Source organism: Coloeus monedula, assembly GCF_965178545.1.
Source record: "Coloeus monedula genome assembly, chromosome: 26".
In the NCBI taxonomy this organism is placed as follows: Eukaryota; Metazoa; Chordata; class Aves; order Passeriformes; family Corvidae; genus Coloeus; species Coloeus monedula.
The window spans coordinates 1,078,863-1,106,757 of NC_138806.1; the positions used below are offsets into that span (position 1 = coordinate 1,078,863).

The 27,895-nt window shown below is 61.8% G+C and overlaps 2 protein-coding genes across 2 annotated transcripts in view; both read left to right on the top strand.

The window, feature by feature from the left end:
- Positions 1–798: 798 nt before the first annotated feature.
- On the top strand, positions 799–10,454 carry LOC309582188 (vasoactive intestinal polypeptide receptor 1-like; the record flags this gene model as incomplete). Its single annotated transcript, XM_082297226.1, has 13 exons — positions 799–867; positions 2,687–2,792; positions 5,587–5,694; positions 6,692–6,801; positions 6,986–7,083; positions 7,536–7,668; positions 8,252–8,405; positions 8,909–8,969; positions 9,283–9,349; positions 9,454–9,545; positions 9,741–9,870; positions 10,137–10,178; positions 10,362–10,454. The coding sequence occupies 13 exons, from the start codon at positions 799–801 to the stop codon at positions 10,452–10,454; spliced, it is 1,263 nt and encodes a 420-aa protein (XP_082153352.1).
- A 4,964-nt stretch (positions 10,455–15,418) lies between these two features.
- The window catches only part of SCN4A (sodium voltage-gated channel alpha subunit 4), a 43,488-nt gene continuing 31,011 nt past the window's right edge, over positions 15,419–27,895 (top strand). Inside the window, exons 1-6 of the mRNA XM_082297447.1 lie at positions 15,419–15,532; positions 24,683–24,981; positions 25,270–25,388; positions 26,327–26,416; positions 27,063–27,191; positions 27,290–27,381. Of these exons, the coding sequence (XP_082153573.1) occupies positions 24,718–24,981; positions 25,270–25,388; positions 26,327–26,416; positions 27,063–27,191; positions 27,290–27,381 (694 nt within the window). The 5' untranslated portion in view covers positions 15,419–15,532; positions 24,683–24,717. The remainder of the gene's footprint in view (positions 15,533–24,682; positions 24,982–25,269; positions 25,389–26,326; positions 26,417–27,062; positions 27,192–27,289; positions 27,382–27,895) is intronic.

Here is a 27,895-nt window from a genome sequence, read left to right on the forward strand (position 1 = left end):
GCTGGGGTCGTTTTGCGGAGCGGGTGGGGCTGTCACACCCCCAGAGCCCATCCCAGGACTTTCTGGGTAAGGGGGAATTTTGGGGAGGGGTTCGGGGGTGTCCCCGGAGGAGAGGCAGGGTGGGCACGGGGACAGGGCTGCGACAGGGACGCAGCGCTGCCGGTCACCCTGGGGCCAGCAGAGCCGCGCTGGGCAGGGCTGGAAGGAGCGTCCCTGTCCCCGCCTGGGCACGGATGTGACCCTTGGCACCCCTCACCCCATCCCGGCTGCGCCCCCACTTCCCACAGCCTTTCTCCAGCGCTTTTCCAGCCCGGCCGCACCCAGGGAGCCGGGAAGGGCTCGGTGTCCCCGCTGTGCGTGCCCCGGGGCCCAGCCGCGGGTCCCGTGTCGCCGGTGGGTGCGGGGGGCAGTGCCAGCCTGGGGGGCAGTGCCAGCCTGGGGGGCAGTGCCAGCCTGGGGGGCAGGACCAGCCTGGGGGTCCCTCCCGAGCTGCTCCATCCAACCCCGGCGTGGGGAGGGGAGCGGAGGGAGGAGCTCCAGATCCCAGATCCCAAATCCCGGAGCGGTGACATCCCGGCTCGCGGACAGCCCCGGCAGGGGGGGACAGCGGCAGGGGACAGCCACACCCGGGCGGCACCGAGAGCCGCGGCAGGGAAGGGTCCTGAGGGCCACGGGGCAGGGCTGGGGAGGGAACGGGGAGAGGGGAGGAAGGTGCTGGGGCACCCCCGGGTCACGCAGGAGGAGCCGGGCTGTCCCCAACCCCTCGGGGACACAGCCGGGACCCCTCTGGGTGCAGCCATGGCGGGTCCCTGGCAGCCCCCCCGGCCCCGCTCGCTGCTGCTCCTGCTGCTCCTCCCCACGCTGCAGGTGAGTGGCCCTGGGGAGAACGCGGGGACAGGGTGGGGGGACCGCCAGCGCCAGCCACCCCAGGGCCCGGGAGCGGTGACGGGTCCTCCTGCCCAGGGTGGGAGCTGCCCATCCCATCCCATCCCATCCCATCCCATCCCATCCCATCCCATCCCATCCCATCCCATCTCCATCTGTTGTGCTCCCGACCCGGGGGACGCCCCGAGCCCCCCCTGGGCACTTTCCCACAGCTCCTGGGGACAATGAGGTGCCAAGGGTGGTGCTGGGACCCCGCAGGACCGGGCAGCGCTCAGGGCAGAGGTCCCACGGGTTCAGATCCCAGGGGTGATCCCGTGGGAACGGATCCTCCATCCCACACCACTCCCAGGTCCTGCACCCCTCGGAGGAGCCCAAACTCCCTGGGGAGCATCCACAGGCACAAGGATTGGGGTGGCAGGGGATGCAGGGCACAGGGACAGCCGTGGGTGTTCCCCATCCTGGGACAGAGCCGTGGGAACGGCTGGCACCAAATCCCTGCGGGAATGGGGGGAACATGGGGGTGGGTGTGCTGCCAGAGTGAGGGAAACACCCCTGAACCCAGGCTGCTCCAGGGGAAGGGGGGAAAGGGAAAAGGGGAAAGGGGAAAGGGAAAAGGGAAAAGGGGAAAGGGGAAAGGGAAAAGGGGAAAGGGGAAAGGGGAAAGGGGAAAGGGGAAAGGGGAAAGGGAAAAGGGGAAAGGGGAAAGGGGAAAGGGGAAAGGGGAAAGGGGAAAGGGGAAAGGGGAAGGGGAAGGGGAAGGGAAGGGAAGACTGTGGGAGCACTGGAGGCTTGAAGGGTTTTAGAGGAGACCAATGGCATCAGGCCCCTTCCGGGGGGAAACTGAGGCACAGCAGGAACTCCCTGCCCTGCAGGGAGCTCGGAAGGAGCCCTGCACATTCCCTGCTCCTGCTCCAGCATCCAGACCCTGCTGCCATAAACAGCAAATTAAACCCAGCAGCTCTGCAGCCAAAAGGGGCTGAGACCCCTCTGCCCCATCCAGGTCCTCCATCACCGGCAGGAATTCCTGGGCCTTCCCGGTGCTGTGCCCGGAGCCATCCCCAAAATGCCTTTTCCAGGCTGGAAATTCCCTTGGAATCTTGTGTTCAGCAGGAAAAGGAAACAAAATCTCCTGGGGGAGGTGAAGGGACCCTAAGGAGTGGCTGCAGAGCCAGGACAGGGCAGGGCAGGGCTCAGCCAAGGGATGCTCCATGTCCCACACTCCCCTCCCTTGGGAAGTTCATGGATCTACCCTCATCCCTCTGTTTCTCCAGCTTTTACATCTCTGGCCCCTCACCTAAAACAATTGGCACCCCAGTCCCAGGTCTGGGCCCCAAATCCCTGGCCCAGACATCCTGAATCCGGATGGTGCAGCCCCCACTGCATCGCCCTGGGCAGGGATGCTTGGGAATGGACACAGGTGGGAATAGACTCGGGAATAGGCTCAGATCCTCGGGAATGGGCACACAGAATTCCTGGCCTGCTCTCAGTTCAGCCTCAGTCTCCCATTCTCCAGCTGGGAGCCAAGGAGACAAATCCCAAAGTGGCGATTCCCAGACAATCCAATCCCTGCACACTGAGCCACCACAGCTCTCACGTTTTTGGGATCCAGATGTTCTCCCTGGTGTTCCCACCACCAGAACTGGGAATGCGGGGTTTGCCATGCCCACATCCCACTGGGATAGCGGGAGGTGCCGGTGCCCATGGCGGGAGGATGGAATGGGATGGGATTTGGGCTCCCTTCCAACCCAACCCATCCCACAGCTCCGTGATTATCCTGGCTGCCCTTTCCCCCTCTCCCAAGGTGCGAGGGACTCATCCCGACTGCTCCGTCGTCCTCCACTTCCAGAAGCGAGAAACGGAATGTCTGGAGAGGATCCGGAGCGAGAGCCAAACCCCTGGGCAGGAAGGTGAGGCTGAGCCTGGGATCAGCTCCCTCGGGAGCAGGGAGGAATTCCTGAGGGGTCCCTGGAGGGTGATCCATGGCAGGGGATTGCAGAGCATGAATGGATGAGGAAAAGCAGGGATTTCCAGGAAAACGGAGAGCAGCACCAAGGCAAAGGTCAAGGAGAATCCCTGGAGAGCCCCAGAAATGCTGCTGGAATGGGATAGAGGGGATTGAGCAGCAGGGACTCAGTCCTGGTGGATTCAGGGAATCAGGGAATGGTTTGGGTTGGAAGGGACCTCAAAGCCCCTCCAGCCCCAGCCCTGCCCTGGCAGGGACAGCTCCCACTGTCCCAGGCTGCTCCCAGCCCCAATGTCCAGCCTGGCCTTGGGCACTGCCAGAGATCCAGGGGCAGCCCCAGCTGCTCTGGGCACCCTGTGCCAGGGCCTGCCCACCCTCCCAGGGAACAATTCCTGCCCAAGATCCCATCCATCCCTGCCCTCTGGCACTGGGATCCATTCCCTGTGTCCTGTCCCTCCATCCCTTGTCCCCAGTCCCTCTGCAGCTCTCCTGGAGCCCCTTTAGACCCTGCCAGGGGCTCTGAGGTTTCTCACCCGCACAGGGAGGGATTCATGGAATATGGCAGTGCTGGAGCCCCCTGCACCCCCCTGCACTGATGCCAGGGCTGTGGCCACCAGCACCAGGGTCACTCCATGGTGTCACCATCCCACACCTGTTCCCCTTCCTAATTCAGGAAATTTTACTGCCGAACATTTTCTGAGCAACTCCATTTTCCCATGTCTGGGGTTTTCAATTCACCAATTCACCCACTGAAAACCCAATTTTCAAGTGCTGCTTTTGGGCATCCTTTCTTCAATTGCATCTCAGTTTCCATCCAAAAGCGGAATGGCCCAAAAATCCCGGGCAAAAATTGTCACCTGGAGAATAAGGAATGCGTCATTCCAGGGGCTTCATCTCACAGCAATGAAAAAATTAAGCAATAAATGCAGACGAAGGTGCGTAATTGCTGAAGTAACTCTGCAGAGATGTCATTCATCCTTCAGCTTAGCAGGGAAAAGCCAAAGTGATTGGAAAAGGTCCGTTCTGCAGCCCAGATTGTGCCAGCCGAGGGGAAGGAATCTCACTGCAGGAAAATATCCGAGAAGCAGGAATGCAGAATTAAAATCTGGATTCAATCCTGGGCTTCCTGCTGCTCCCCTGCCCACCCGAGCTGCATCCACCCCTTTCCCTGCCTGTGCCAGCGTGGGGAGCGTGACCCGAGGATGGGCTCAGATCCCATGGACAGGGTGGGAGGAGGGCTCTAGGATCTCCTTATTCCTGCCCAATCTCCCATCCAGCCCTGCCCTCTGGCACTGAGAAGCCATTCCCTGTGTCCTGCCCCTCCATCTCCTGTCCCCAGTCCCTCTGCAGCTCTCCTGGAGCCCCTTTAGGCCCTGCCAGGGGCTCTGAGCTCTCCCTGGAGCTTCTCCTCTCCAGGTGAGCACCCCCAGCTCTCCCAGCCTTTCCTCATGGCAGAGCTCTGCCATTCCCTGCACCTTTTCCATGGCATCCTCTGGACTGTGGGGGCTACAAATTCCAGAGGAGGCTCTGGAGATGCTCCAAAGGCTCCTCTGGAGCCAGGCTGGGAGCACTGGGGGTGTCCACCTGGAGAGGAGAAGCTCCAGGGAGAGCTCAGAGCCCCTGGCAGGGCCTAAAGGGGCTCCAGGAGAGCTGGAGAGGGACTGGGGACAAGGCATGGAGGGACAGGACACAGGGAATGGATCCCAGTGCCAGAGGGCAGGGATGGATGGGATACGGGGAAGGAATTGTTCCCTGGGAGGGTGGGCAGGCCCTGGCACAGGGTGCCCAGAGCAGCTGGGGCTGCCCCTGGATCCCTGGCAGTGCCCAGGCCAGGCTGGACATTGGGGCTGGGAGCAGCCTGGGACAGTGGGAGGTGTCCCTGCCAGGGCAGGGCTGGGGCTGGAGGGGCTTTGAGGTCCCTCTGACCCAACCCATTCCAGGATTCCCTGATTCCACAACCCCAAGAAAAGACGTGACCGCTCTCAGCGATGATCCCAATCTCTGCTCACTTCCCTGATTCTCCAGAGCAAAAATTAATCCCCACCTTGGCACCGTGGATGCAAATCCCTCCCTGCCTGGACTGACATCCCCAGGCTGAAATCAGAGGACACTCAGGGGCCTTGTCCAGTTCCACATTCCGTGGCTGGGAATGGGTGAGCTCCGGGTGGATAATGTGGATCTGCCAGGTCCAGAGCTGTGCTGGGACAGGAGCTGGCCTGGGATGGGATGTCGTTGTCTCAGATTCCTCCAGGCCCCGAGTCTGCCTGGCCGTGCTCATTCCCAAGAAAACTGGAGAGTAATTTAAACAGGAAATCGGTGCTGGAGAGGGAAGCAAAAGCTGCTTAAGCTGATCACTCACAGAGAGCCTTGCACGGCTCTCTCCTGTCCGTGGGGATGCGTCCCGAGCTGAGCTGAGACTCCAGGTGCAAAAACCCAGCATAAATCTGCGTTATTTTAGGAGCCACGGGCAAATCCAGCCCAGCCCATACCCGGGGTATTCCCACGGGAGCTCGGTCGGACGCAGCCCCGGGAAACGCCGGGTCTGGGGCTAAGAGGGGGTCCCAGCGGCGGGGGAGGAGGTTCCCGGGGCCGGAGCCGGGATGGTTCCGGTTCCCGCGGGGCTCGGCCCGGCCCCGGATCGGGGGATGGTCCCGGTTGCAGCCGCGCGGGGCCGGGGCTGGGGGGTCACCCGCACGTCCCCTCCCGGTGTCACCAGCTGTCCCCTCCCTCCCCCCCAGGCTGCCCGACGGAGTGGGACGGGGTGAGCTGCTGGCCCGCCCTGCCCCTCGGCCAGTCCCGAGCTGTCGCCTGTCCCGACATCCTGCACGTCTTCAAGAATTCCAAAGGTCTGAATCCAGCCGGGATCGCTCCTCCCTCGGGACCCACCCACCCTGCCTGGGACCCCTGTGCCACCCCAGCCCTGACCCCGCAGCTCCTGCCCCTCCAGAATAAATGTCCTTGGAGTAAACTGCAGTCCAGGCAGGGGCTGGGAAAAGCAGAGAACCAGGGAGCTGCCGCAGCAGGACCCAAATCCTTCCATCCCTGTGTGGGTGGAGCCCGCGGGGACCTCACCCTCCATCCTGGTGACACCGGGACAGTCCGCAAATCCTTTGATCACTCTGTGGGAGGACCTCACCCTCCATCCCGGTGACGCCAGGACGGTTCCCTTGCTGCTTGGTGCCCTCCTGTCCCACGCACCATCCCAGGGCTCCTGAGCTGCCTCCACCCCTCTTGGTGGAGACCCCACCCAGAGCACCCGAGCGCTGCCGCAGTCTCTGAGCGCTTCCTCGGAGAAAGAAATTACTCCTGTAATTTGGAAAATGTTGGAAAATGTTTGCTTTGGCGCAGGAGCAGCTCGGGAGAGGCTCGATGGGGCCCTCACAGGATGAATGAGCAATTTTATAGCCTCAATTCCCAATTCCCTCCCACTGGAGGGATCCGTGCTTGTTTTCACACCCTGCCCGAAGTTTTCCTGGCAGCTCCAAGCACGGGGCCAGAGGGGGCGATGGGATCCAGGAGGGATGGGTAGAGATGGGATCTGGATGGATCGGGCAGTGATGGGACCCAGGAGGGAGTGATGGGGTCTGGGAGGGATGGGGCAGCAGTGGGATCCAGGAGGAGCAATGGGATCTGGGAAGGACGGGGCAGTGATGGGACCCAGGAGGAGCAATGGGATCTGGGAAGGACAGGACCCAGGAGGGAGTGATGGGATCCAGTGGGGGTGGGCCAGCCAGGCCACTCGGGTCCCACGCTGCTGTCCCAGTTTGTCCCAGGCCGGGCACTTTGGGGATGCCACCAGAGGTGACACCCTCGGCTCCCCTGAGGTCCCTCCCTGTCCTGCAGGGCTGATCCAGAGGAACTGCACCGAGTGGGGATGGAGCCTCCCCAGCCCCCCCTACCACAGCGCCTGCCGGCTGGAGACCCTCGGCAGCAACAACGACACCGAGGCCACGGCACGTGGGACCCCTGGGGCTGCGGGGAGCTGTCCCCACGTTCCCCTTCCCCACACGGAGATGCTCCCAGGGTTATCCCATTTGGCCTCATCCTTGAGGGGCAAGGGCGGTCACCTCCCTGCTTGTGCCACACCAGCCCTTCCCAGTCGGTGTCCCCTCACTCTGCTGGTGCTGTCCCTTCCAGAGAGGCCACTTTGTCACCATGAAGGTGCTCTACACCTGCGGCTACTCCACGTCACTGGCAGCGCTGCTCCTGGCCATCGGCATCTTCTCCTGCTTCAGGTAGGGCTGGGAGCTGCTCCAGCTCCAGGGGCTGGAGGGACACGGGATAAATCCCCGCAGGGGTGGCTGCCCTCGGCCTGTCCCCTCCCAGAGCAGCCAGGATCCATCCCTGCCGACAGGACCACCGGGAAGGCAGGAGAGGAACGGCAGCATTGTCCTTCTCTGGTGGCGCAGACCAAACCCTCGGGTGGCCCTGTCGAGTTCTGGGTTTGCAGATCTCCCTGTGCTGCAGATTTGGGCTCTCCAGAGGTTTCTGGGATGTTCCCCTTGTCCCTGAGCAGCGCCAAGCACAGCACAGCCCCGTCCTTCCTGGTTTTAGAGCAGGAAAACTTCTCCAGGGCTTTGTGACCATCACCAGCAGTGACCCCTGGGCTGGGCTCCGGCCAGGGAAGGGGACACCAAAGCACCATCTCTGCCCCTGCTCGGGCACAGCCCATCCCTCCCTCCTGCAGGAAACTGCACTGCACCAGGAATTCCATCCACATCCACTTCTTCACCTCCTTCATCCTGCGGGGCACCGCTGTGTTCATCAAGGACGGCGTCCTCTTCTCGGACGAGTCCATCGACCACTGCACGATGTCCACGGTAAATCCCAAACCACAGCCTGGGAACAGGGCAGGGAGAGCAGCAGGAGCTCGTGGGAAGGGGTTGGTGGGGCTCGGGGTGGATTTTATACGGAAGAGGAGAGAGAGAGGCTCTGAGGTGGAGGAAATCCTGCCGTGGGGAGGTTCAGCATTTCTGCATTTCCGTCTGCGCAGGGAACAGGTTCTGTCCCCAAAGCTGCCCCTGGCCTCAGGCTGAGTGTCCCCAGTGGGGCCAAAGCTCAGCACAACCCCAGCAGCACCAGGTACTGCTCAGATTTGGGGTTTTCAATCAAAACGGGAACCCCTGAGTGAGGATATGACACCGAGAGCACCACGGACACAACCACGGGGTTCTTAAAGGTCCCACAAAACCAGCCCGTGGTCACCTGCCCATGGGGCACAGGCAGAGCAGAACCTGGTGCAGATGGTGGGAGGGACTGGGGCAGAGTCCCTGGGGCTGTACTGAAGGGTCATCACTGAAAGGTCATCAGAGGTGTCCTCAGGAGGGGCATGGGGAGGGTGACACCCCCTGTGTCCCAGCACAGGCTCTGTGCACCCTGAGTGTCCCCCTCCTCCCCTGGCAGGTGACCTGCAAAGCAGCCATCGCCTTCTTCCAGTACTCAGTGCTGGCCAACTTCTACTGGCTGCTGGTGGAGGGGCTGTACCTGCAGACCCTGCTGCTGCTCACCTTCACCTGCGACAGGAGCTACACCTGGGGCTACGTCCTCGTCGGCTGGGGTGGGCGTGGGGACACCCCGGACACCCCCGGCACATCCACGGGCAGGAACCACCTGGGAATGGCCGGATCTGAGACCCACCTGGCCAGAAGTCGCCAGCCTGAGGTCCCCAGGGCTGCTCCCAGCACAGCCCCACCCCAGCATGTCCCTGGCTGGCCTTGGTGGGCACCCACCCACTCCTGCCAGCTCCTGGAGCTGCTGGGGAAGCGTGGCCTGATCCAGGACAGGCCCTCCCTTCATCCCACACCCAGCCGGGGCTGGGAACACCCATGCCAGGCGCTGGGTGGGTGTGAGAGCACACGGGGCAGGAGGGTGGCCGGGAGGTGACACAGACACAGCGCCATCAGTGGCACCATTTCCTTCTCCTGGAGAAGGTGGGAAGGTTGTCACCTTCCTGTCACATCCAGAACTGACCTGGACACGCGTTTCTGGGGACAGAGGGGTGGCACAGGGACCCCCCAGAGCACTGGAGGGACCATCCCTGCCTGTGTCCTGTCCTTGCAGGTGTCCCCATGGTCACAGTCGGGGTGTGGGTGCTCACCAGGCTCCAGTACGACAACCACGGGTAAGAGCAGCGGCCCTCGGCCCTCTCCAGGCCACCTCGGCGCTCTCCAGGCCACCTCGGCCCTCTCCAGGCCACCTCAGCCCTCTCCAGGCCACCTTGGCCACGTGTCCCAGTCCAAGTCCTGGGGGTGAACCTTTGGCTCAGGAGGGGAGGATGGGGCCAGCACTTTATGGAAATGTTATTTCTGTTCTCTGCTGGGTCCCGGGGCAAGAGGGGTGCAAAGGGGGCAGGGGGCTGGCCAAAGAGGTGGCAGAGGGACCGCTGGGCCACACAGGTCCCAGTGGGTGCCAGAGCCACCTCTCCTGTCCCGTAGGTGCTGGGATGACTACTCCAGCCCATACTGGTGGGTGATCAAGGCTCCCGTCCTCCTGGCCATATTTGTGAGTGTGTTCCCTGCGAGTCCCAGCCCCGAGCCAGAGGTCCCACAGGGCCGGGGGCCCAGCCAGGGGCTGTGCAGAGCCTGAGACGTGGCTTCCCGGGCCAGGTGAACTTCCTCATCTTCCTCAACGTCACCAGGATGTTGGCACAGAAGATCCGGTGCCCAGACCTCAGCAAAACCCACAAGCAGCAGTACCTGTAAGGGGACAGGGCTGTGCCCACCCCGGGTCTGGGCTCCCAGGCCAGAGGGACCCTCCTGGGAGGAGCACAGAGGACAACCTTGCAGCCTCCAAGGCCTGCCTTGCACACAGAACCCACTTGGGGTTAAGACCAAGATTTTGGGGAGGCCTGGTGGGGCAGCAGGAGCACCCAGACCCCTCTCACCCCCCACAGGAGGTTGACCAAGTCCACGCTGCTCCTCATCCCCCTCTTCGGGGTGCACTACGTGGTGTTCGCGCTCTTCCCCGAGCATGTGGGCGTGGACGCCCGGCTCTACTTCGAGCTGGTGCTCGGCTCCTACCAGGTGAGGTGGGCAGGGGAAGCCCCCGTGCTCCCACCCCAAACCCCAGCAGGAGCCCCAGGGACGTGGGGCTTTGGCCCCTTTTGGGAGAGGGTGTCCCCCGACCCCTGGGGCAGGGCACAAGGGCTGGGCCTGGAGAAGCTGGCACTGATTTCCTCTGCCCTGGGGTGGGTCGGAGCTGTGGGAGGGGGTAAAGGCAGGGGGGAGACGAGCACAGAGGGGTCTGGCCCCTTCCTCTGGGTGAAAACTGCTCTTCCTGTCCTCTCCAGGGCTTCCTGGTGGCTCTGCTCTACTGTTTCCTCAACGGGGAGGTGAGTGCGTGTGTCCCCCCCCAAGCCCCGGGCACCACGGCGGGCACAGGGACACGCCGAGGGTGCCCCAAAGCCACACATGGGCACAGGGACAGTTCCCCTGCCCCCCCGCCCCCCCAGCCCCCTCGGCTGGGTGCTGCCCGGTGTCCCTGGGTGCCAGCACGGCCCATGGCATTGGTGCAGGTCCGGGCTGAGATCAGGAGGAACTGGGGCAAGTGGCAAAGGTCCATGGAGAGCAACGTCTTCAACCTGGCCACCCAGGACTTCACAGCGTGACTGGCACGGCACTCCAGGAGAGTGGAGCTGCTGGAGGTGCAGCTCCATGGCTGTGGTCCCAGAAAGACCCAACCCCCCCGATTTTGGCAGTTCTGGGTCTGGCACCCTCAGAGGGTGGTGAGAACAGCCATGGGAGAGGCTCTGCCCGCTCAGTGCTGGTGGATCTGGCACCCTGTGGTGGCATCTCACCCACCCGGAGCTCTCCTTGCTTCGGGGCAGAGTTTCGGGCAAAGGAAAGGGAAGTTCTCCACTTTTCTGGGCAGGAGACACAAAACCCCTTTTTCGAAGGACAGCTGGTGGGTTTTGCTTGCACTGGAAGGGAGATGAGCTGCCCCAACACTGAAGGGATTCACTGATGGATATTTTCCCCCTTCCTTGCTTTACAAAATCATTTCCCTGCTGGGAAGAGTCCTAAACACAGCCAGGAGCCACCCTGGGGATGGGGGAAGGATATGGAGAGAGGCAAAACCCCACAGCTCCACAGGAGCCCCCAGTGGCCTCAGTTCCTCCCCGCGTCCCTCCCTCCCGTGTCTGATTGAGCTGGAGCTGTTCCCTTGCCATGAGAGCTCTCCCAGCCCTTGAGGAATGGGACTCCCCTGGCTTCCCTGGGGTTCATTTTCCAGGGATAGGAAGGGTTTTGCCAATAAAATCTCGTTCTCAAGTCCCACCTCGCTTTTCAGAGGGTTGGTTTGCTCCACAAACCTGGAGAATTTGGGACTGGGGGTGCTGCAGGATGGAAATCCTGCCCATGGTGGAACTCCTGGAAGTAGCTCCCAGGCAATCTCTGCTCTTGCCCTGCCTGGTGAAGCTCACAGGGAGGAGATGGAGGAGGAAGGTGAGGAAGAGCCCCACGAGCTGTCCCAGAGGTCCTGGGGTACCCTGTCCCCTCTGGGCCAGCACTGCCACCACCACCCCCCAGCCTGGCCCTGTTCCCTCACTGTGAACATCCTTCGTCCTCCCAGACTGAGCTCCTGCCCTGGCAAACGGCACCTCCAGGAGTGAGAGAGGCCCCAAATGCCCTTTTCCCAAACTTCCTGGCCTCTCCCATGCTCCCGAGACCAGAGCCACCCGATCCCGGCCTCGCTTCTCACTCTGCCTGGGCTGTCATTTCTCCGTGGTGCCACGTGTCCTTCCCTAAATAAACCCCACTCGCTGGCCCCTGTCCAGACTGCAGGATCTCCAGAGATCCCATCTGGGAGGGCACTGAGAGGGGAACGGAGCCCCAGAGCTGCTTTGGGGTGAGATGGGAGATGTTCCATTAGAAAACCCTCCAGAGTCAGCACATCCTGAACCACCGGGAACCCTCCAGAGGAGCTCGGGAGCTGTCAAATAAATCCCCATCTGCAGCCAGGAAGGGACCTCAGGTGAACAGAAGCCCTCTCCATCATCAGTGAGGGCGGCATGATTGGCAGGGATGGGGCAGCAGCGGGTTGAGCCAGGCCGGGGGATGCTCACTGGGAACATCTGCTTCCGTAGGACTTTGAAAAACTCTGGATTTGCACCTATTTCCAGCTGCAAAGGGGTTTCCGGGCTGATAAATGACCCCAAAGGACCCTCTGGGGTTTGCTGGGCTCTGAACCCCATGGGCTCCATGCAGGACAGGAGCCCAGTGTGGGTCCAGGAGGGGACTGGGAATCACCCTCAGAATGCAGGGAAGGTTTTCCAAAGGCTCTCCAGCTGCAAAAGGTCATGGAAAGGGATCTTAAAGGGTTGGAAAACACATTAAAGCTCATGGGCAGGGACACCTCCCACTGTCCCAGGCTGCTCCCGGCCCCAAAGTCCAGCCTGGCCTGGGACACTGCCAGGGATCCAGGGGCAGCCCCAGCTGCTCTGGGCACCCTGTGCCAGGGCCTGCCCACCCTCCCAGGGAGGAATTTCTTCCAAAGATCCTCACGGTCTTAGGGATTTTTCCCAACGGAACCGATCCTGAGGCTGTGTTTGGGAGGGCTGAGCCCGGGCACATCAGGGTCGCTTTCCCGCATCCCTTCTCCAGCGTGGCCGGCAGTGCCACCGCCCGGCACCCCCATCACCCACGAGGTCCCCGCGGGGCCAGAGCGGTGTCTGGGGACGGGGGTGTTGTGCCTGGAGCCGGAGGGTGGCACTGCGGCCCCTCCACAGGGGCGACAGCGGCCCGGGGTGGCAGCGCTGGAGGGCGGTGTCCCCGCGGAGCGCGCCGGGCACAGCGGGGGCACCCCGGGGTGACAGCGACCACTGACCCCCGGCCCCGAGAGCCCCAGCGAGTGAGGTAAGGGTCACACTGCTCTGGCCACTCGGGAAGAGCTGGGACAGCCCGGCCAGGTGCGGGTTAACCAGCGATGGGAACGGGAGTGGGGCCGGGGGCTGGGAGCGCCACGCCTGATGCCGCTGTCCGTGCCCGCATTCCCCGCTCCTCCGGAGCTGCCAGGGCTCCCTGCCTGGGCGCACAGGATGCCCTGGGCTTCCATCTGCGCCTTCATCCCGCTCCGGGATGGTCCCGCCTTCGCAGCTCGGGGAATTCGCCCTTCCCGTGTCCCAGCACAGCGGGAGCTCCCACCTTTCCCTGTGCGGGCAGCTCCGCCTGTGCCCAGGGACCCGCAGAGCCCCGGGGACGCTGCCAGTCCCACGGCGGGGACAGTGCTGGCAGTGCAGGAGAGCTGGAGAGGGACTGGGGACAGGGGATGGAGGGACAGGACCCAGGGAATGGATCCCAGTGCCAGAGGGCAGGGCTGGATGGGAGATTGGGAAGGAATTGTTCCCTGGGAGGGTGGGCAGGCCCTGGCACAGGGTGCCCAGAGCAGTTGTGGCTGCCCCTGGATCCCTGGCAGTGCCTAAGGCCAGGCTGGACATTGGGGCTGGGAGCAGCCTGGGACAGTGGGAGGTGTCCCTGCCCATGGCAGAGGTAGCGCTGGGTGGGCTTTATGGTCCCTTCCAACCAAATCCATTCCAGGACCCTGTGGTGGATCCAGCACCGCAAGCCAGGGCACCCCAAACCACCCACAGTCCCCAAGGTTGGACCAAGCGTTGCCCTGATCCCACCCTGGAAACACAGGGACACATTTTTCCCACCCGGATCAGTGCTGTCGGTACCTCTGGATACCCCAAGCTCCCATTCCCGTTGGGATTCAGTTGGTTTTGCAGACAGAACTGTGCCCCTGTGCCCTGCTGGGGACCCCGGGTATCCCCACCATCCACAGGGCAGGAGCCACATCCCAGGGGTTCCACCCTCACTCCAGGCTTGCTTTTAGTCTGCGAAAAGCAAAAATGGATCTGCACAGCTTGAAAAGTCCTCCCGTGGTGACTGGGCTGGGCTTGGGGCAGCTGCTGGGAGCCACCAAACATCCCCTGAATTCCCTTGTGACCAACAGAGGGAGTGGAAATCCCCGCAGCCACAGCAGGAGGGTGTCCCTGCTCCTGCCCCTGTCCCTGTCCTGCCCCTGTCCCCGTCCCTGTCCCTTTCCCTTTCCCTTTCCCTTTCCCTTTCCCTTTCCCTGTCCCCGTCCCTGTCCCTGTCCCTGCTGTCCCCCCAGCCAAGCCTGCTGGCCCGGGATACGCAGGGAATGCTCCGTGCCCAGGGATCGTGGCTGTTCTGCTGCTGAGCCCCCAGCGGGCTCCCAGTGCCAGCCCTGTCCCACAGCCGCCCCTGGGAGCTGATCCCGGCTATTCCCTCCCTCCTTCCCTCGGCTTTATCCCTCCGAGCCTGCTCAGGGCTCCAAGCCAGCCAGAAGAGCCCTGATTTTGAACTGAAGAAATCCGAATTATGCCTCCCAAAGCACACCTTTGGAATCCCTGCACGGAGCGAATCCTGCACCAGTTTTCCCTGGAGAGCTGAAACAGCTCCGGCTCTGCCTCATTCCCACAGCCTCACACAGGAAAGGAAAATCACGGAGGGAGAAGCAGAATCAATCCAAGGAACTTCACTTCCCAGGTCCCTCGGTGTCAGGGCTGTGGGCCCAGCCATGGCTGGATGGATTGTGGAGGATGTGAGGAGGACAGGGGTGTGGGGCTGAGCGGGGCAGGGGATTCCCATGGGATTCCAGGCTGGGAAGGGCAGGGCCTGCAGCTCCACTGAAGCCACCCCGGCACTGGGAAGCTCCTCCGGGGTGTTTTGGGGCTGGAAAAGCAGAAATGATTCCCAGAGACAGTGGTTTTGGGGAGGTGACAAACCCTTCTGGCCAGGCTGAGTGCTGGGGTGGCTGCTGCACCCCCAACACGGCCCCAAGCACCCCAAAAGGGGTGACCCTGCAAGCTGGGTGCCCCTCCAGCCTCTCCTCCCGACCCTGGGTGCACCCCGAGCACCCTACCAACCCCAGAAGGGCCTGGGCTTCGCAGGAGCATCCAAAGGCCCTGTCAGGAAGGGCAAAAGGGGGGACAAATCCCTTCTTCTGTGTCACCCCAGTTCTGGCTCACGGGGGTCCCCGTGGGCAGGACATGTGAGGGACAGGGCCCTCGGACGCTCCGGGGATGTTCCGGTGCAGGAGGGTGAGCGGGGGGACAAAGAAGTGACAGTCACCCCTGGTTTGCCAGCGAGGGGAGGAGCGTGGCTGTTCCCGGGTGCTGAACAATGGCAATGCCGCTCCCGCGGAGCCACGGGCTCAGGGACAGCGGTGGCAGCGACCGTGGCACCGAGTGCCCCCCGCCCTCGCAGTTGTCCCCTGCTCTTTGCAGTCCCCTGTCACCGACGGGGAGGCGCTGGCCAAGGTCGCTCCCACGTCCCCTCCACCTCCCCTCCACCTCCCCGCGTCCCACGGGCGCCACAGCCAGCCCAGAGCCACCTCCACACCTGGGACACCGCGCTGTGCCCGGGCGGGCGCGGGGCAGGGGGATCCCCGCGGGCAGGAGCCGGGGCCGGGGGCGATGGGGCCGCGGGGGCTCCGGGCCCGGCAGAGCCGTGATTGGCGCGGCGGGGGACGAATGCCACGGCTGAGACGGGCCAGGCTACCTGAAGGACCCCGCATGTCCTCAGGTTTCACTCATGACCATCTGACAGCAGCAGCAGCTGCGCTGCCAACTCGCCGAGCCAAAGCCTCCAGGAGCCGAAGGAGAGGGAAATTCGGGCCCTAAAAGGTCTCTCCGTGGGAATTCGCACTCTCCACCCAACAGTAAGTACTGGGGTCAGCCCTGGGCTGCTGCCAGGGCCCCCGGGCAGGGGCTGCAGGGTCTTGGTGTCCCCAGGTTTGTCGTTGCCGCTGTGCCTGGAGTGGCACCGGCAGTGTCCGGGGGTTTGCGGTCCGAGCGCTGGAGGTGGATGGGACCAGGACAGACCCAGCTGTCTCTGGGGGTGTTTAGGGCTGGAGGCACCTGCTGGACCCCCCTGCATGGAAAACTGTCCGGGACAGGGGAGAAAGTCCCCACAAGGCTGCAGGCAGAGCACGGGGACGAGGGTGGCAGCAGCCAGTGGGCCCGTGGTGGCCACAGAGCTGTGTCAGGGTGAGAGGGGACAGTCGGGGACGTGACGGGCAGTGGCTTCCCGAGCCACCTTCCCCGCTGCAGTAAAGGAGCCACAGGCAGGGCTCACAAGTCGCAAGGCTCCTTTCTCCTGGCTTCTCCTCCTGGAGGTCTAAATATAAACCCCGGCCTGGGCAAGCCAAGGTTGCAGGAAAGGTCTGCGGGTGCTCCCAGTGTCTCCTTTCGGGAAGGGCCCTGTCCCTGCAGAGCCCCCGTCCCCCGTGGGGCAGCGGGGAGGGACCCCGAGGGCAGAGGGGGGGGATGGGACCCCTGTGCCGTGCGGGAATGTCGGGGATGGGGTGGCAGGGAACGGGAGGCTGTTCCCACACCGGGCTGTGGGTGCACAGGCACAGCCAAAGGGTGCCAGGGTGAGCCCAGTGTGGGGTTCAGGGCTCAGATCCTCCCCATGGGAACCAGGCAGCGCCAGGATGAGCCCAGGGTGGGGTTCAGGGCTGGATCCCCCGTGGGAATCAGGCAGTGCCAGGCTGGGGTTCAGCCCGGGTTTTTGGGTGCTGTATCCCCCCTGTGCCAGCTCCCATCACTCACTGCACGGGCAGGGCCTGCTGTGCACCCCAGAGCCGTTTTGGGGTTTATCCAGGGGCACTCAGCCCCCATTCCCCCCATTCCCCCATCCCGCACTCCCGGGCCGGTGCGGAGCTGCAGAGGGAAGTTTGCCGAGGAGCACAAGCATTTCCTGCCCTGCCCGCACGGGCACTGCTGGAGCTGTCAGGGATCCGCCTGCGGCAGGCGAGGGATGGAACTGCGGCTACGGGCGAGGAACAACAATTCCATAAAGCCCTGGGGACAGCAGGACATCCCCGTCAGTCCCGTTATCCCGGCGAGATCCTGGGTGGGCTGATGCAGTGCTGGAACTGCCTCCCCTGGTCCTTTCCAGGAAAAATGCAGGATTTATAATGGTTTGAGGGGGAAGGAGCCTATTTACAGGAGCTGATTAACGAGCACCGAGTCCCGCCTTGTCTCTGCTGTGCTAATATTTAAATAGCATTTTCTATTTTCTGATGCGTGCAGAAGGGTCCAGTTCAGGCAAAGGGCTCAGTGGAGTCCCTTGGGCAGCTCCAGCTGCACTCAGGGAAGTTTGCTGCATCTGGGCTAGGAGAGCGAGCGGCAGAGCCCTGAGGAGACGCCCAGGACCGCTTCTGTTCGCAGCAGGTTGGACTCACGAGGCTCTGTTTGCAGCAGGTTGGATTAATGAGGTGCAGGGGAGAAAGGGGGAGAAGGTGGGGGATGCTTCCGGGAGTTGCGAGGGAGAAGATCCCAATTTAGCTCCGGAGTGAGCGGAGGATGCTCAGCCACCACGCCTGTGCCTGTGCCGCTGCCCCCCTCCTGGGATTCATAAATCCCTGGGAACATCCTGTCTTCGGGTCCCCCTTCTGCATTTCCAGGTGGAACTGAATGAGATCCCTTGGGATGTGAGGCTCAGCATCTGGGACAGCTCCAGGTGCCCCGTGCCGGTCCTGGTGTTCAGGTGTCCGGTCCAGGGAATTGGGATCCAGAGGCTGCCGTGGGAAAAGGGGCATCCTCAGGCCCCGGGAAGCTGCAGGACTCCCAATATTGCGAATCCCACGGGAGCAGCAGGTCTGGGACCTGCTCCTGGTGCTGTGTTGGGGATTCCTGCGGGACCTGCTGTCGCTCCTGGCATCCCCCGGCGGTGGGGGCATCGCTGCCCCCCGTGCCCCCCGAGCCTGGCGGGCTGCGGGGAGCCAGCAGGTCACTCCAGCCCCACGCCATCCTCCCCTCCCCCACGCTGTCCCCTCACTGTCGCCTCGCTGTCCCCTCGCTGTCCCCTCGCTGCCTTCCCGGCACGGCTCAGATCTTTTCCGAGCCTGACATGGGAGCTGCTGGCAGGGAGGAGCCGCAGCTCTGGATGACACCCGAGTGCAGGGTGGGCAGGGGGCAAGCGCAGGGTCCCCACTTTAACCCTTCCCTGGCTGCTCAAGCCTCCAGCACTGCCAACCCCCCCCCAAAATAACCCCAAGCCGCCACCCAGGCCGGTGTCCCCTTTCCAGCAACGCCCTGTCCCGCAGCCGGGACAGCAGCAGTGGGGCTGGGGTGGCATCCCCGGCTCCAGGCAGGAACGGGTCAGTGCGTGGCTGCAGGATGGTGCAACCTCCTATTTCCATCTGCGGCCGGGGAGAGTATCCCAGGATTTCACAGCTCCCGGCTGCGTGTGCCACCCCCGCCCTGAGCACAGCAGGTACAGCCTCGGGGCACCAGGGAACTCCCGGGCAGCAACGACCCGGGAACTGTCGGGAATTCATTCCCGCGTGGGTTTGGTGCCGGTGCAGGAGCGGAGCTGCCTTTGCAGGGCTGGATTTTTGGGGTTGGTGTCCCTGGAGGAGCTGATGCCCCCTTGGAGGTTCAGGACGGAGGATTTGGCTCTCCAAAGGATGATGGGCTGGGCGAGTCTTTGCAAGGAGGGAGCAGCACCGGTTCTGGTAGGTGCAGAGCACCCAAAGCAGCGCAGAGCCCAGGGAAGGTGCTGCTGGAACGGGACACAGGGAACTGTGCATCCATCCTGTGCCATGGAAATCCCCCAGAGCTGGCACAGCTGCTGGCTGTCCTCGTCCCAGAGAGCTGCCCGAGGCTGGAGCGGGTTGGCTGCTGCCAGGAAAAGGTTGGAGAGCACTGGGAGGTCTCCTCTCTGCTCGAGACGGGCAAAGAGCAGCAGAGCAGCATCGCTCCCTCGGCAGGGAATTCATTCTCCGTGTGCTTAAAACCATGGGATCAGGGAATGGGTTGGGTTGGAAGGACCTTAAAGCCCATCCCATTCCATGGGCAGAGACATCTCCCCTTTCCATCCCTTCCCGTGCCATTTAAGAGCTCAGGACTTCCATCCCTGGAGAAATTGCAGTCCGTTAATTCCACGCTGTAACTCCACTACAAAAACCATCTGGAAAGATGCAGGAAATGTCCAGAATTTCCTTTTACACACAGATGGCTCTCAGGACACTGCTGGGGGATGCTGGAATTCCACCACCACGGTGCTTCTGGAGGCTCACTGGGGTTTTGGGCTGCTTTAAAGGCAGAGGGAGGGTGAGCACCTGTCCCAGGCTGCTCCCAGCCCCAATGTCCAGCCTGGCCTGGGACACTGCCAGGGATCCAGGGGCAGCCCCAGCTGCTCTGGGCACCCTGTGCCAGGGCCTGCCCACCCTCCCAGGGAACAATTCCTGCCCAGTATCCCACCCATCCCTGCCCTCTGGCACTGGGATCCATTCCCTGTGTCCTGCCCCTGCTCCCATTCCCTCTCCAGCCCACGCAGCCACCCCAGCCCCGCTGTGCTGCTGCCCTGGGTGACCCGTGGGTGACACGCAGTGGCCTCGGCTGGGGGCCTGTGGTGGCACCTGAGGAGCAGGGGCTGCTGCAGCACCTCAGCGTCCCTGCTCAGCTGGGAAAAAGTTCCCAGCAGTGCTGGGCCGGCTCTGGAATAATTTCCCAAGGCTTCCAGCAGACATCCCTTTGGCTGGGCAGGGGGTGGATTCCAGGCGGCCCCGGGGTGACGGATGCGCTCGGAAACATCCCACATTCCTGCTGGCACTCTCGGCTCGGGCCACGCTGCAGGCAGAGCGACAACCCCCGCCCAGAGCCGGGTGAAGAGCCACGGTGCTGGCAGGACCCAGCACTGGGGACGTGTCACTCACGGGAGCCACCGCTGCGAGAGGGGTCTGAGCCACACAGCCCCGAGCACTTAAAACCCTCTGGAATTCAAAGGATGATGCTGGAAAATGAAAAATTAATTTTTTTTTCTCACTTTCTCAGTCTTCTGAGCCCACCACTATCTTAAAATGGGGTGGGAAAAGGCTTGGGGATGACTTAATTTCCTTAATGGTGTTGTTTTCTTGTGAAAATCACCTCCCTCTGCCTTTAAAGCAGCCCAAAACCCCAGCGAGCCTCCAGAAGCACCGTGGTGGTGGAATTCCAGCATCCCCCAGCAGTGTCCTGAGAGCCATCTGTGTGTAAAAGGAAATTCTGGACATTTCCTGCATCTTTCCAGATGGTTTTTGTAGTGGAGTTACAGCGTGGAATTAACGGACTGCAATTTCTCCAGGGATGGAAGTCCTGAGCTCTTAAATGGCACAGGAAGGGATGGAAATTTGTTTATAAAACGGTTGATTTTGTCTGGCATGACTGAGGGTGTTTATCCGAGTTCTTGAGAGAAATTCCCACAATCCTGAAAGTTCCAAAGCCCTGTCCCGCCCCTGGGAAACCGCAGGACCTGAGGTGAATCTGCCCCACCTGCAGGATTGAAGTGAAGTTCCCCACCCCGTGTGGATAAAAAAAATCCATTTCACGTCAGATTTTTTCAATCTTCTCCCTTTTTTTTCCTAAAACTTGTGGGAAATACAGTAAGAACTAAACAAACAAACACCTCATAGGGCTTTTTTTGGGCTGTGGCATCCCCAGGGCCATTCCAGGAGGGTTTTCTGCAGCCCTCAGGCTTCCCAGCGCAGCTCCTGTCACCTGCAGGCTCCTGGTGCCCTGACCACACCAAGTGCCCGGGTTTGGAGCAAATTTGTGTTTTCCTGGCAGCCTAATCCATGGAATTTGGGGGTTTTAAAAGCCTATTTAATGCATGCAGGGGTGGAGAGGGGTTTTCATGGACACACAGCAGGGTTGGGAGAGCACGACCCATGGAATGGCTCAGGGATCTTAGAACCATGGAATGGTTTGGGTCGGAAGGGGCCTTAAAAACCATTTAATTCCAATCCCCTGCCATGGGCAGGGACACCTCCCACTGTCCCAGGCTGCTCCCAGCCCCAATGTCCAGCCTGGCCTGGGACACTGCCAGGGATCCAGGGGCAGCCACAACTGCTCTGGGCACCCTGTGCCAGGGCCTGCCCACCCTCCCAGGGAACAATTCCTGCCCAGTATCCCATCCAGCCCTGCCCTCTGGCACTGGGATCCATTCCCTGTGTCCTGTCCCTCCATCCCCTGTCCCCAGTCCCTCTGCAGCTCTCCTGGAGCCCCTTTAGGCCCTGCAAGGGGCTCTGAGCTCTCCCTGGAGCTTCTCCAGGTGAACACTCCAGAGGGGCTCCAGCCCTGGAGCAGCTCCGTGGCCTCCTCTGGACCCATCCCAGCAGCTCCACATCCCTGTGATATCGGGGTGGATGCAGAATCCCCCCTCCCTTGCCCTGCTGCCCCGGGAACGCAGCCCGGGACAGGACCGGGAGGCGCAGCTGCTGCCGGCGGAGCGGGGATGTGCAGGGGAGGGGATGCTGTCCCTGGCAGCGCTGGGGACAACCCCGAGCTCCCAGGCTGAGCAGTGACTCAGCCCCAAACCCTGCGGGCCCAGCCGGGCCCCGCTGCCCCTCCCTGCCCCGCCCGGTGCCCTGCTGGGCACAGTCGGGGTGCCGAGGAGGGGTTTTCCTGCGGGCATCAGCCCTGGGCGCTGCTGGGGTGGCAGCGGTGCCTCGGGGAGGTTCTGGGAGCACGGAGGGGGTGCTGCGGGTTTGAGCTGGGCCGCTTTGGGCAGCGAGTGTGCCAGGCTCTGGTTTCCTGAGCGCTGAGCTCACACAGCTCCAGAGTGAGCCCAGCCCCGTGCCCGCCTGGCACCGCCTGTCCCCTTGGCCGCCCTGGTCACACGAGTGCCTTGTCCCACTAATCCCTGCCGCAGGGGCCCCGGCCTGGCTCTGCTGTTCCCGCTGAGTGAAGCTCATTTACACCTGCTCGGGGCCGTGCTGGGGTTTTCTCTCTCGGGCTCGTGTCCGGGTTGGTCTCTCCGGCTTTTTTTCCGGAGTGTCTCAACAGGATGAACTTTTCAGGGCAGGTTTGTAGGTGAACCACCTCCGAGCAGATCCTTGAGCTGGGTTTGGACGGTCAGGGCATCCCACTGCTGTTCCCGATACCCGCGGGGCTGGGATCTCCCAGGAGCAGCCTCTGACCTTGGGACACCCCAGATGTGCCCGTCCTCACCAACCCAGCCCTGAGTGCGCTGAAGGAAGAGCGGTGTCGCTCTGGGCTGGGTCCGACGGAAACCCCAAGGTTGCAGATGCTCCCCCAGAGCACAGGAGACTCCAGGTTTGCAGCTGATCTCCCAGGAAATGCCTTGGGGAAGGAGAGGCTGGAGCCTGGGTCAGGCGGGTGGGGGCAGATCCCAACCCCCCTGTGTCCCCCAGAGCCAAGAACGTCCTTCCCCCTCTTCCCCAGCCCACAGGAGGTTATTTTCGGGGCAGGAAGGAAGAGCCTGGATGGGGTGACTCAGACAGGACCTGCCACCCTCTGTCCTGGTTATCCAGAACCCCTTACACCGCACCCCAGGGAGCTCCCAAACCAGCCCTGTTATTTTGGAGCCGGATTCCTTTGTGTGACCTCAGCACAGCAAAAGTATCAGGGGGAACTGAATTTCTCTGCAAGTGCAGCCCAGGAGCTCCCGAGCCAGGAGCTGCTCCCAGTTCCCTGCTGGCAATTCCTGATGCAGGAACTGGGCAGGTGAGGTGTTCATCCAGGACATGCCACAGGCAGAGTGTCTCAAAGCTGCAGCTCACCTGTGCCACAGCAAAAGGAGCCATTCAGCTTAGCTGGGGGACCAAAATTTCAAAAGCAAATAAATCAATGCTTCATAGAGAGATTTGAAGTGATCGATTTCCCAGCAGGAAAGCTGATGGGGCAGGGATCTTCCCTAACCAGGGACTCTTGGAGGACTCAGGTCCTGGAGAGCCTGGCCAGAGCTGCAAGGGGCCTCGTGGGTGATTTGTGCCCAGGGCAGCACCTGTCACTGGGCCTGAGCTGCCTTTACCTATGGAGGCGCAAAGAGTTTGATCTGGGTTATTTATAGGAGCTGCTAAAAATGTGCCAGGATGTGCCAGGCCAGGGGCAGGGGCTGCTCCTCCTGTCCCCGTGGCCGGGGCTGGTGCCAGGGTGGGACCCTTCCCCTGGGCTGGTGGGACCCGGCCGTGTGCCCCACACTGTGCCCGCCTGCACTGCTGTGGGACTGGGCTCACTGGGGACAGAGGGCTGCTGGGCTGGACCCCTCACAGAGCCTGGGCTTGGCTTTGGTTCCGAATTTGGGAAGCACCCAGAGATGCTGGTGGCTTCAGGACTGTGGTGTGTGGGATCTGCACATGGGATTGGTGCTGCTCCCTGGAGCCATCCCACCCTCTCTGGGTAGCCCCAAAGGGGTCAGAGCAGGACCAGGAGCTGCAAAAGACCCCAAAAAGCCACACAGAATTCCCATGCCAGAGACAACACTCCCTTTGAGCCTCGCAGTGTGACCTCAGGCAGTGCTGCCCCGCCGCAGCATCTCCCTCGGCGGTGCCAGCCCCGCTCCTGGCACTGCCAGGCGCTGCTCCATCGGCCTGGGAGCGGCTCGGCGGCTCCAGCCCAGCGACAGGGAGAGGGGACACGGGCAGGAGCAGCGCTGGGGCTGCTCCTCCTGCTCCCGCCGGGACAGGAATGAGCAGAGTCACGGGGCTGCAGAAACCCGAGCCCGGCGCTGATCGCTGGTGGCAGCTGAGGCAGAGCCACCTCCGCCGGCGGGGACAGCGCTGGGGGACCGGAGCGGCAGCACCGGGCGGGAGGGTCCAGGAAAACACGGACCCTGCAGCGAGGGTGGGACAGCAGCGCTGTGGCACGGCCCAGGGCACGGGCTGGTCCTGACAGCTCTGCAAATCCCCATCTCCAGAGAAATTGAGGCTGCCCAGAGCAGCGAGCTCCTGTGAGTCCTCAGAGCTGCCAGAGATGAGGCGGGAAGGGCCCCCATGGGCTCCGTGGGTGCTGCTGGAGCTGCTCCCTCTGGACTCGGTGATCTCGATGGATCCATTCCAGCTGGAGGTGCTCTGCGATCCCACGCACCAGCGCATTCCCGGTGGGATTTGGGGTGATACAGCCAGACACAGCCCTGGGCTTTCAGGCTTTTTTGAGCTCCCTGTCATCGAGGGCAAGGTCCCAGAGCTGCTCAAGTGGAGCAGGAACTGGGTGTGAGTCCAGAGTAACTCCATGAGAAGCAGCACTGGTGGCACCTCCGTTGCCCTGCCCGGGTATTTTCCCCACCCAGAGACACCTGGGGGCCAAAATTCCCCTTTTCTTTGCTTTGATGAGGTCCCACCTCTGGGGTTCATCCCCCCCCCCCCCCCCTGTGGGGAACCTGCTCCGGGCTCTGTTTTGCGGCAGTTGGGGTCACAGGTTGGGCTGGAGCCGGACTTTGCTTTGCGGTGACGTGAATCAGTTTGTGCCATTAAATAACCCCGTTCAGCAGGGACAAAACTCTTCCTAAAACAGACGGAACCAGAGAATCCTTCAGGTTGGAAAAGCCCTCTGGGATCATCAAGCCCAACCGCTCCCCCAGCACTGCCAAGGCCACCGCTGACCCCTGTCCCCAGGTGCCACATCCACACGGCTCTTAAACCCTTCCAGGGATGGGGACTCCACCCCTGCCCTGGGCAGCCTGTTCCAAAGTCTGGCCAACTTTTCCATGAATAAATTTTGCCAATCTCCAACCTAAACTTCCCCTGGCCCAGCCTGAGGCCGTTCCTGCTCCTCCTGTCCCTGTTCCCTGGGAGCAGAGCCTGACCCCCCCGGTTGCCCCCTCCTGTCAGAGCCACAAGGTCCTCCCTGAGCCTCCTTTGCTCCAGCCTGAGCCCCTTTCCCAGCTCCAAATGGGAATGGGGGTCTGGGAGGAGCAGGAACACACGAGGTGCCCCGTAATCCATGCGCGATAACCTTCCCTGCGAGCTCAGTACTTCAGCCACAAACCCATTTGCTAAAACCCCTCTGAGATCCTGCCACCAAATGCCACCAAATGCCCCCAAGATGTCCCTGGCTGGTATTTCAGCCCCTTGTCCCCGCAGGCTGGGCGCGGCTGGCCCAGAAGCAGAATGAGAGGATGGCCGGCCTGCCGCACATCCCGGGCCCCGAAAACCTGCGCCCCTTCACCCCGGCCTCACTGGCCGCCATCGAGCAGCGCATGGCCGAGGCCGAGGCGCTACGGATAAAGCGGCAGCAGGTGGAGATGCCTGAGGAAGAGGAGGTCAAGCCCAGCAGTGACCTGGAAGCCGGCAAGAACCTGCCCCTCATCTATGGTGACCCACCCCTGGAGCTCATCGGGATCCCCCTGGAAGACCTGGACCCTTTCTACAAGGACAAGAAGGTAAAGGGGCAGAGCTTTGCCCGTGGTAGGCCTGGCCTTAGGTGTAAGTCCCAAGCAAAAGACCCAAGCAGGACTTCCTGTGCTTTCCACTGTGCTCACCTGAGCCCATCCTGGTGATCCACCACCCCAGACTGCTGCGGTTGCTTCTCTTCCAAAGCAGAGAATACCTCCAAGCCTTTGGAGCTCCAAACACACAGCGAGATCTCCCCTCTGAAGGCAGCCCTTGGTCCGTGGTGTTTTGGGGAGTGCAGAAGGACTAACCCAGCCCCTCCTCTCTTTTCTCCACAGACGTTCATAGTCCTCAACAAGGGCAAGTCCATCTTCCGCTTCTCGGCCACCCCTGCCCTCTACATGCTGGGGCCCTTCCACCCCATCCGCAGAGGAGCCATCAAAGTCCTCATCCATTCATATCCTTGATCTCCGGGATGCTGCCCCATGGCCAGGTCAAACTCTGGCACTCAGAGTCCAAACAGCCCCAGGAGAGGGACGAGAGAAGGGGTCCATGGTGGTGTGGTGAGGAAACCTCCTGGGCCCCCACCACAGCCAGGACCTGCTGTCCAGTGCTCTAGTCTGAGGAGTAGGTGCTTGATGGGCACCTTGGTGGCACCAAGAGCTCGCTCTTGGTTGGAGAAGGGAGGAATCAGTTTGGACGGAGAAGGGAAGAAGCCCAAGAGGTGAAGCTTCCCAGGGAGAGGTTGAAGGGTTTTGAGGTCTGGGGAGACTTGGGAAGGAAGGGAAATGTTTATGGGTTGGGGGATCTGGTCCCACTGGGTGAGCAGGGCAGCTCCAAGGAGGCTTCGGGAGAGGGAAGCAGAAGAACCAGGACAGAGAGGGAAAGGCAGGAAAGGAGCCCAAGAGCACGAGGGGCACTGCAGAGTGGGTGGGAAGTGATCCCAGCAGAGCTCTGGTGGCACTGGGGGTTCATGGCCAGGAGGGAGGAGGAAAAGAGGGAGGCTTTGTGGCAGAGGGGCCTCAGCCTAAGAGGTAGAGCTTTCTAGAAAGATGTTGAAGGTTTTTGAGGTCTGGAGAGACTTGGACAGGAAGGGAAAGCTGTATCCCAAGGTGATGGAGAGGGAGGAGCACGGGGGGCAAAAAGGGAGGCAGAGCCAGCACCACGGAGCTGGGAAGGGAAACAGAAAGGAAGGGAAGGGGCTGGGACCATGCACGGGAGCAGAGAGGAAAAGAGGCAAGTGTGAGCACAGGACTGAGGCGGGAGAGCGGCAGGGCAGGGTGAGGGACCACGGTGGCAGCCAGGACAAGAGGAGCAGGGACACTTGGCTTCCTGACCGTGGGAAGGGGGGATCCAGGCACCAATGCAGAGCATTTGTCCTTGACCAGGTTTTAAATTATTCAGCATGTTCATCATGATCACCATTTTAACCAACTGCGTGTTTATGACGCTGAGCAACCCCCCAGCATGGTCCAAGAACGTGGAGTGAGTCCTGAGACCTCCGCCGGCCACGGGGACAGCCCAGCCTGGCAATGTCCCCCACGAGGGACAAGACCAAGGCTGAGAGAGAGGGTTGGGGATGCAGGCACCCTTCAGAGCAGGAGAGGTGTCACTGGGAGGTGCTGGTGGCCCTCAGAAGGGATGTCCACGCTCTGCACTGGGCATTGCAGAGTGAGAATGTTTCAGAGCTGCCCAAAATCTGGTGGGGTGCCCGTGTCAGGAGAGCCCTGAAGAGCAGGTTGGGCTGGGCTGGGCCAGCACTGACAGTGTGGAGAGGCTGAGCTGATCCACCTGTCCAGGGACCACGGACGACCCACAGGACCGGGGAAATCCATCATTTTCTGCCATGGTTCTGCACATTAAGATCTCAGCAGGGCTTTACAGAGAGCGTGGGGGTGGTGGGACATCAGCAGGGACAGAGGTGTTGCAGCAGGGTCACCAGAGGGATTGGTACCTTGAGATGTCCCAACCCACCTTATGAGGTGAGGTGAAAACCTCTCCCAGTGCTGAAGCAAAAACCCCAAAAACCCACCAGCCCCCAAACTCAGCTCCTCAAGATATTCCCCCAGGGAGGGGTGGACAAAACCTTGGACCCGGGAGAGCGTCCCCCGAGTGACCAGTCCTGTTTCAGATACACCTTCACTGGGATCTACACCTTTGAGTCTCTCATCAAGATCCTGTCAAGAGGCTTCTGCATCGACGACTTCACATTCCTGCGTGACCCATGGAACTGGCTGGACTTCATGGTCATCTCCATGGCGTGAGTCCGGTGGGATGGGGAGGACCGGAGGGAAATTTGGAGGAACGAGGAATGTTCCTGGCAGAGCCCCTGGAGCCCTTCCCTCTCCTGTCCCACAGCTACATTACCGAGTTCGTGGACCTGGGGAACATCTCCGCTCTCAGGACCTTCCGTGTCCTCCGTGCCTTGAAAACCATCACGGTGATACCAGGTGGGACTTAGAGAAGGGGCCTCCCCTCCGTGCCTTCCCCTGAGTTCAGGTATTTCCACCGTTCCCAGCAATTCCTGGTTCTTTTGGCAGCGCCAAGAGAAAACAGAGGAAATGAGGTATTCGATAAATTTTCCACATAATTCGGCTTTTGGGTCAGGTCCTGCTGATTTTACATCTTGACACCAGCTGCACTCACCAGGCAGCCCCTGAAGAGGCAGATGTGATGTTTTTAAGGCTCCTTGGAGATGAATCAAGGGAATTTGTGCTCCCAGTGGGTTTATGGGTTTGATAAACCAAATCACTCCATTTTTGAAGCCACGGGCTCAGTTTTGTTGGCTGTTCTGGTGCTGAGGCTGAGATATTTAATGGGTATTGGTTTAACATCACCCAAAACATCCAGACTTGTGTGAGGAGCACCTTATCAAATCCCTCTGATTGCTGATTTCCACATTTGATACCATTTCAACACCCTGCTTTCAACACCTGGTGCAAGCACACAGAAATCTGAGATTGA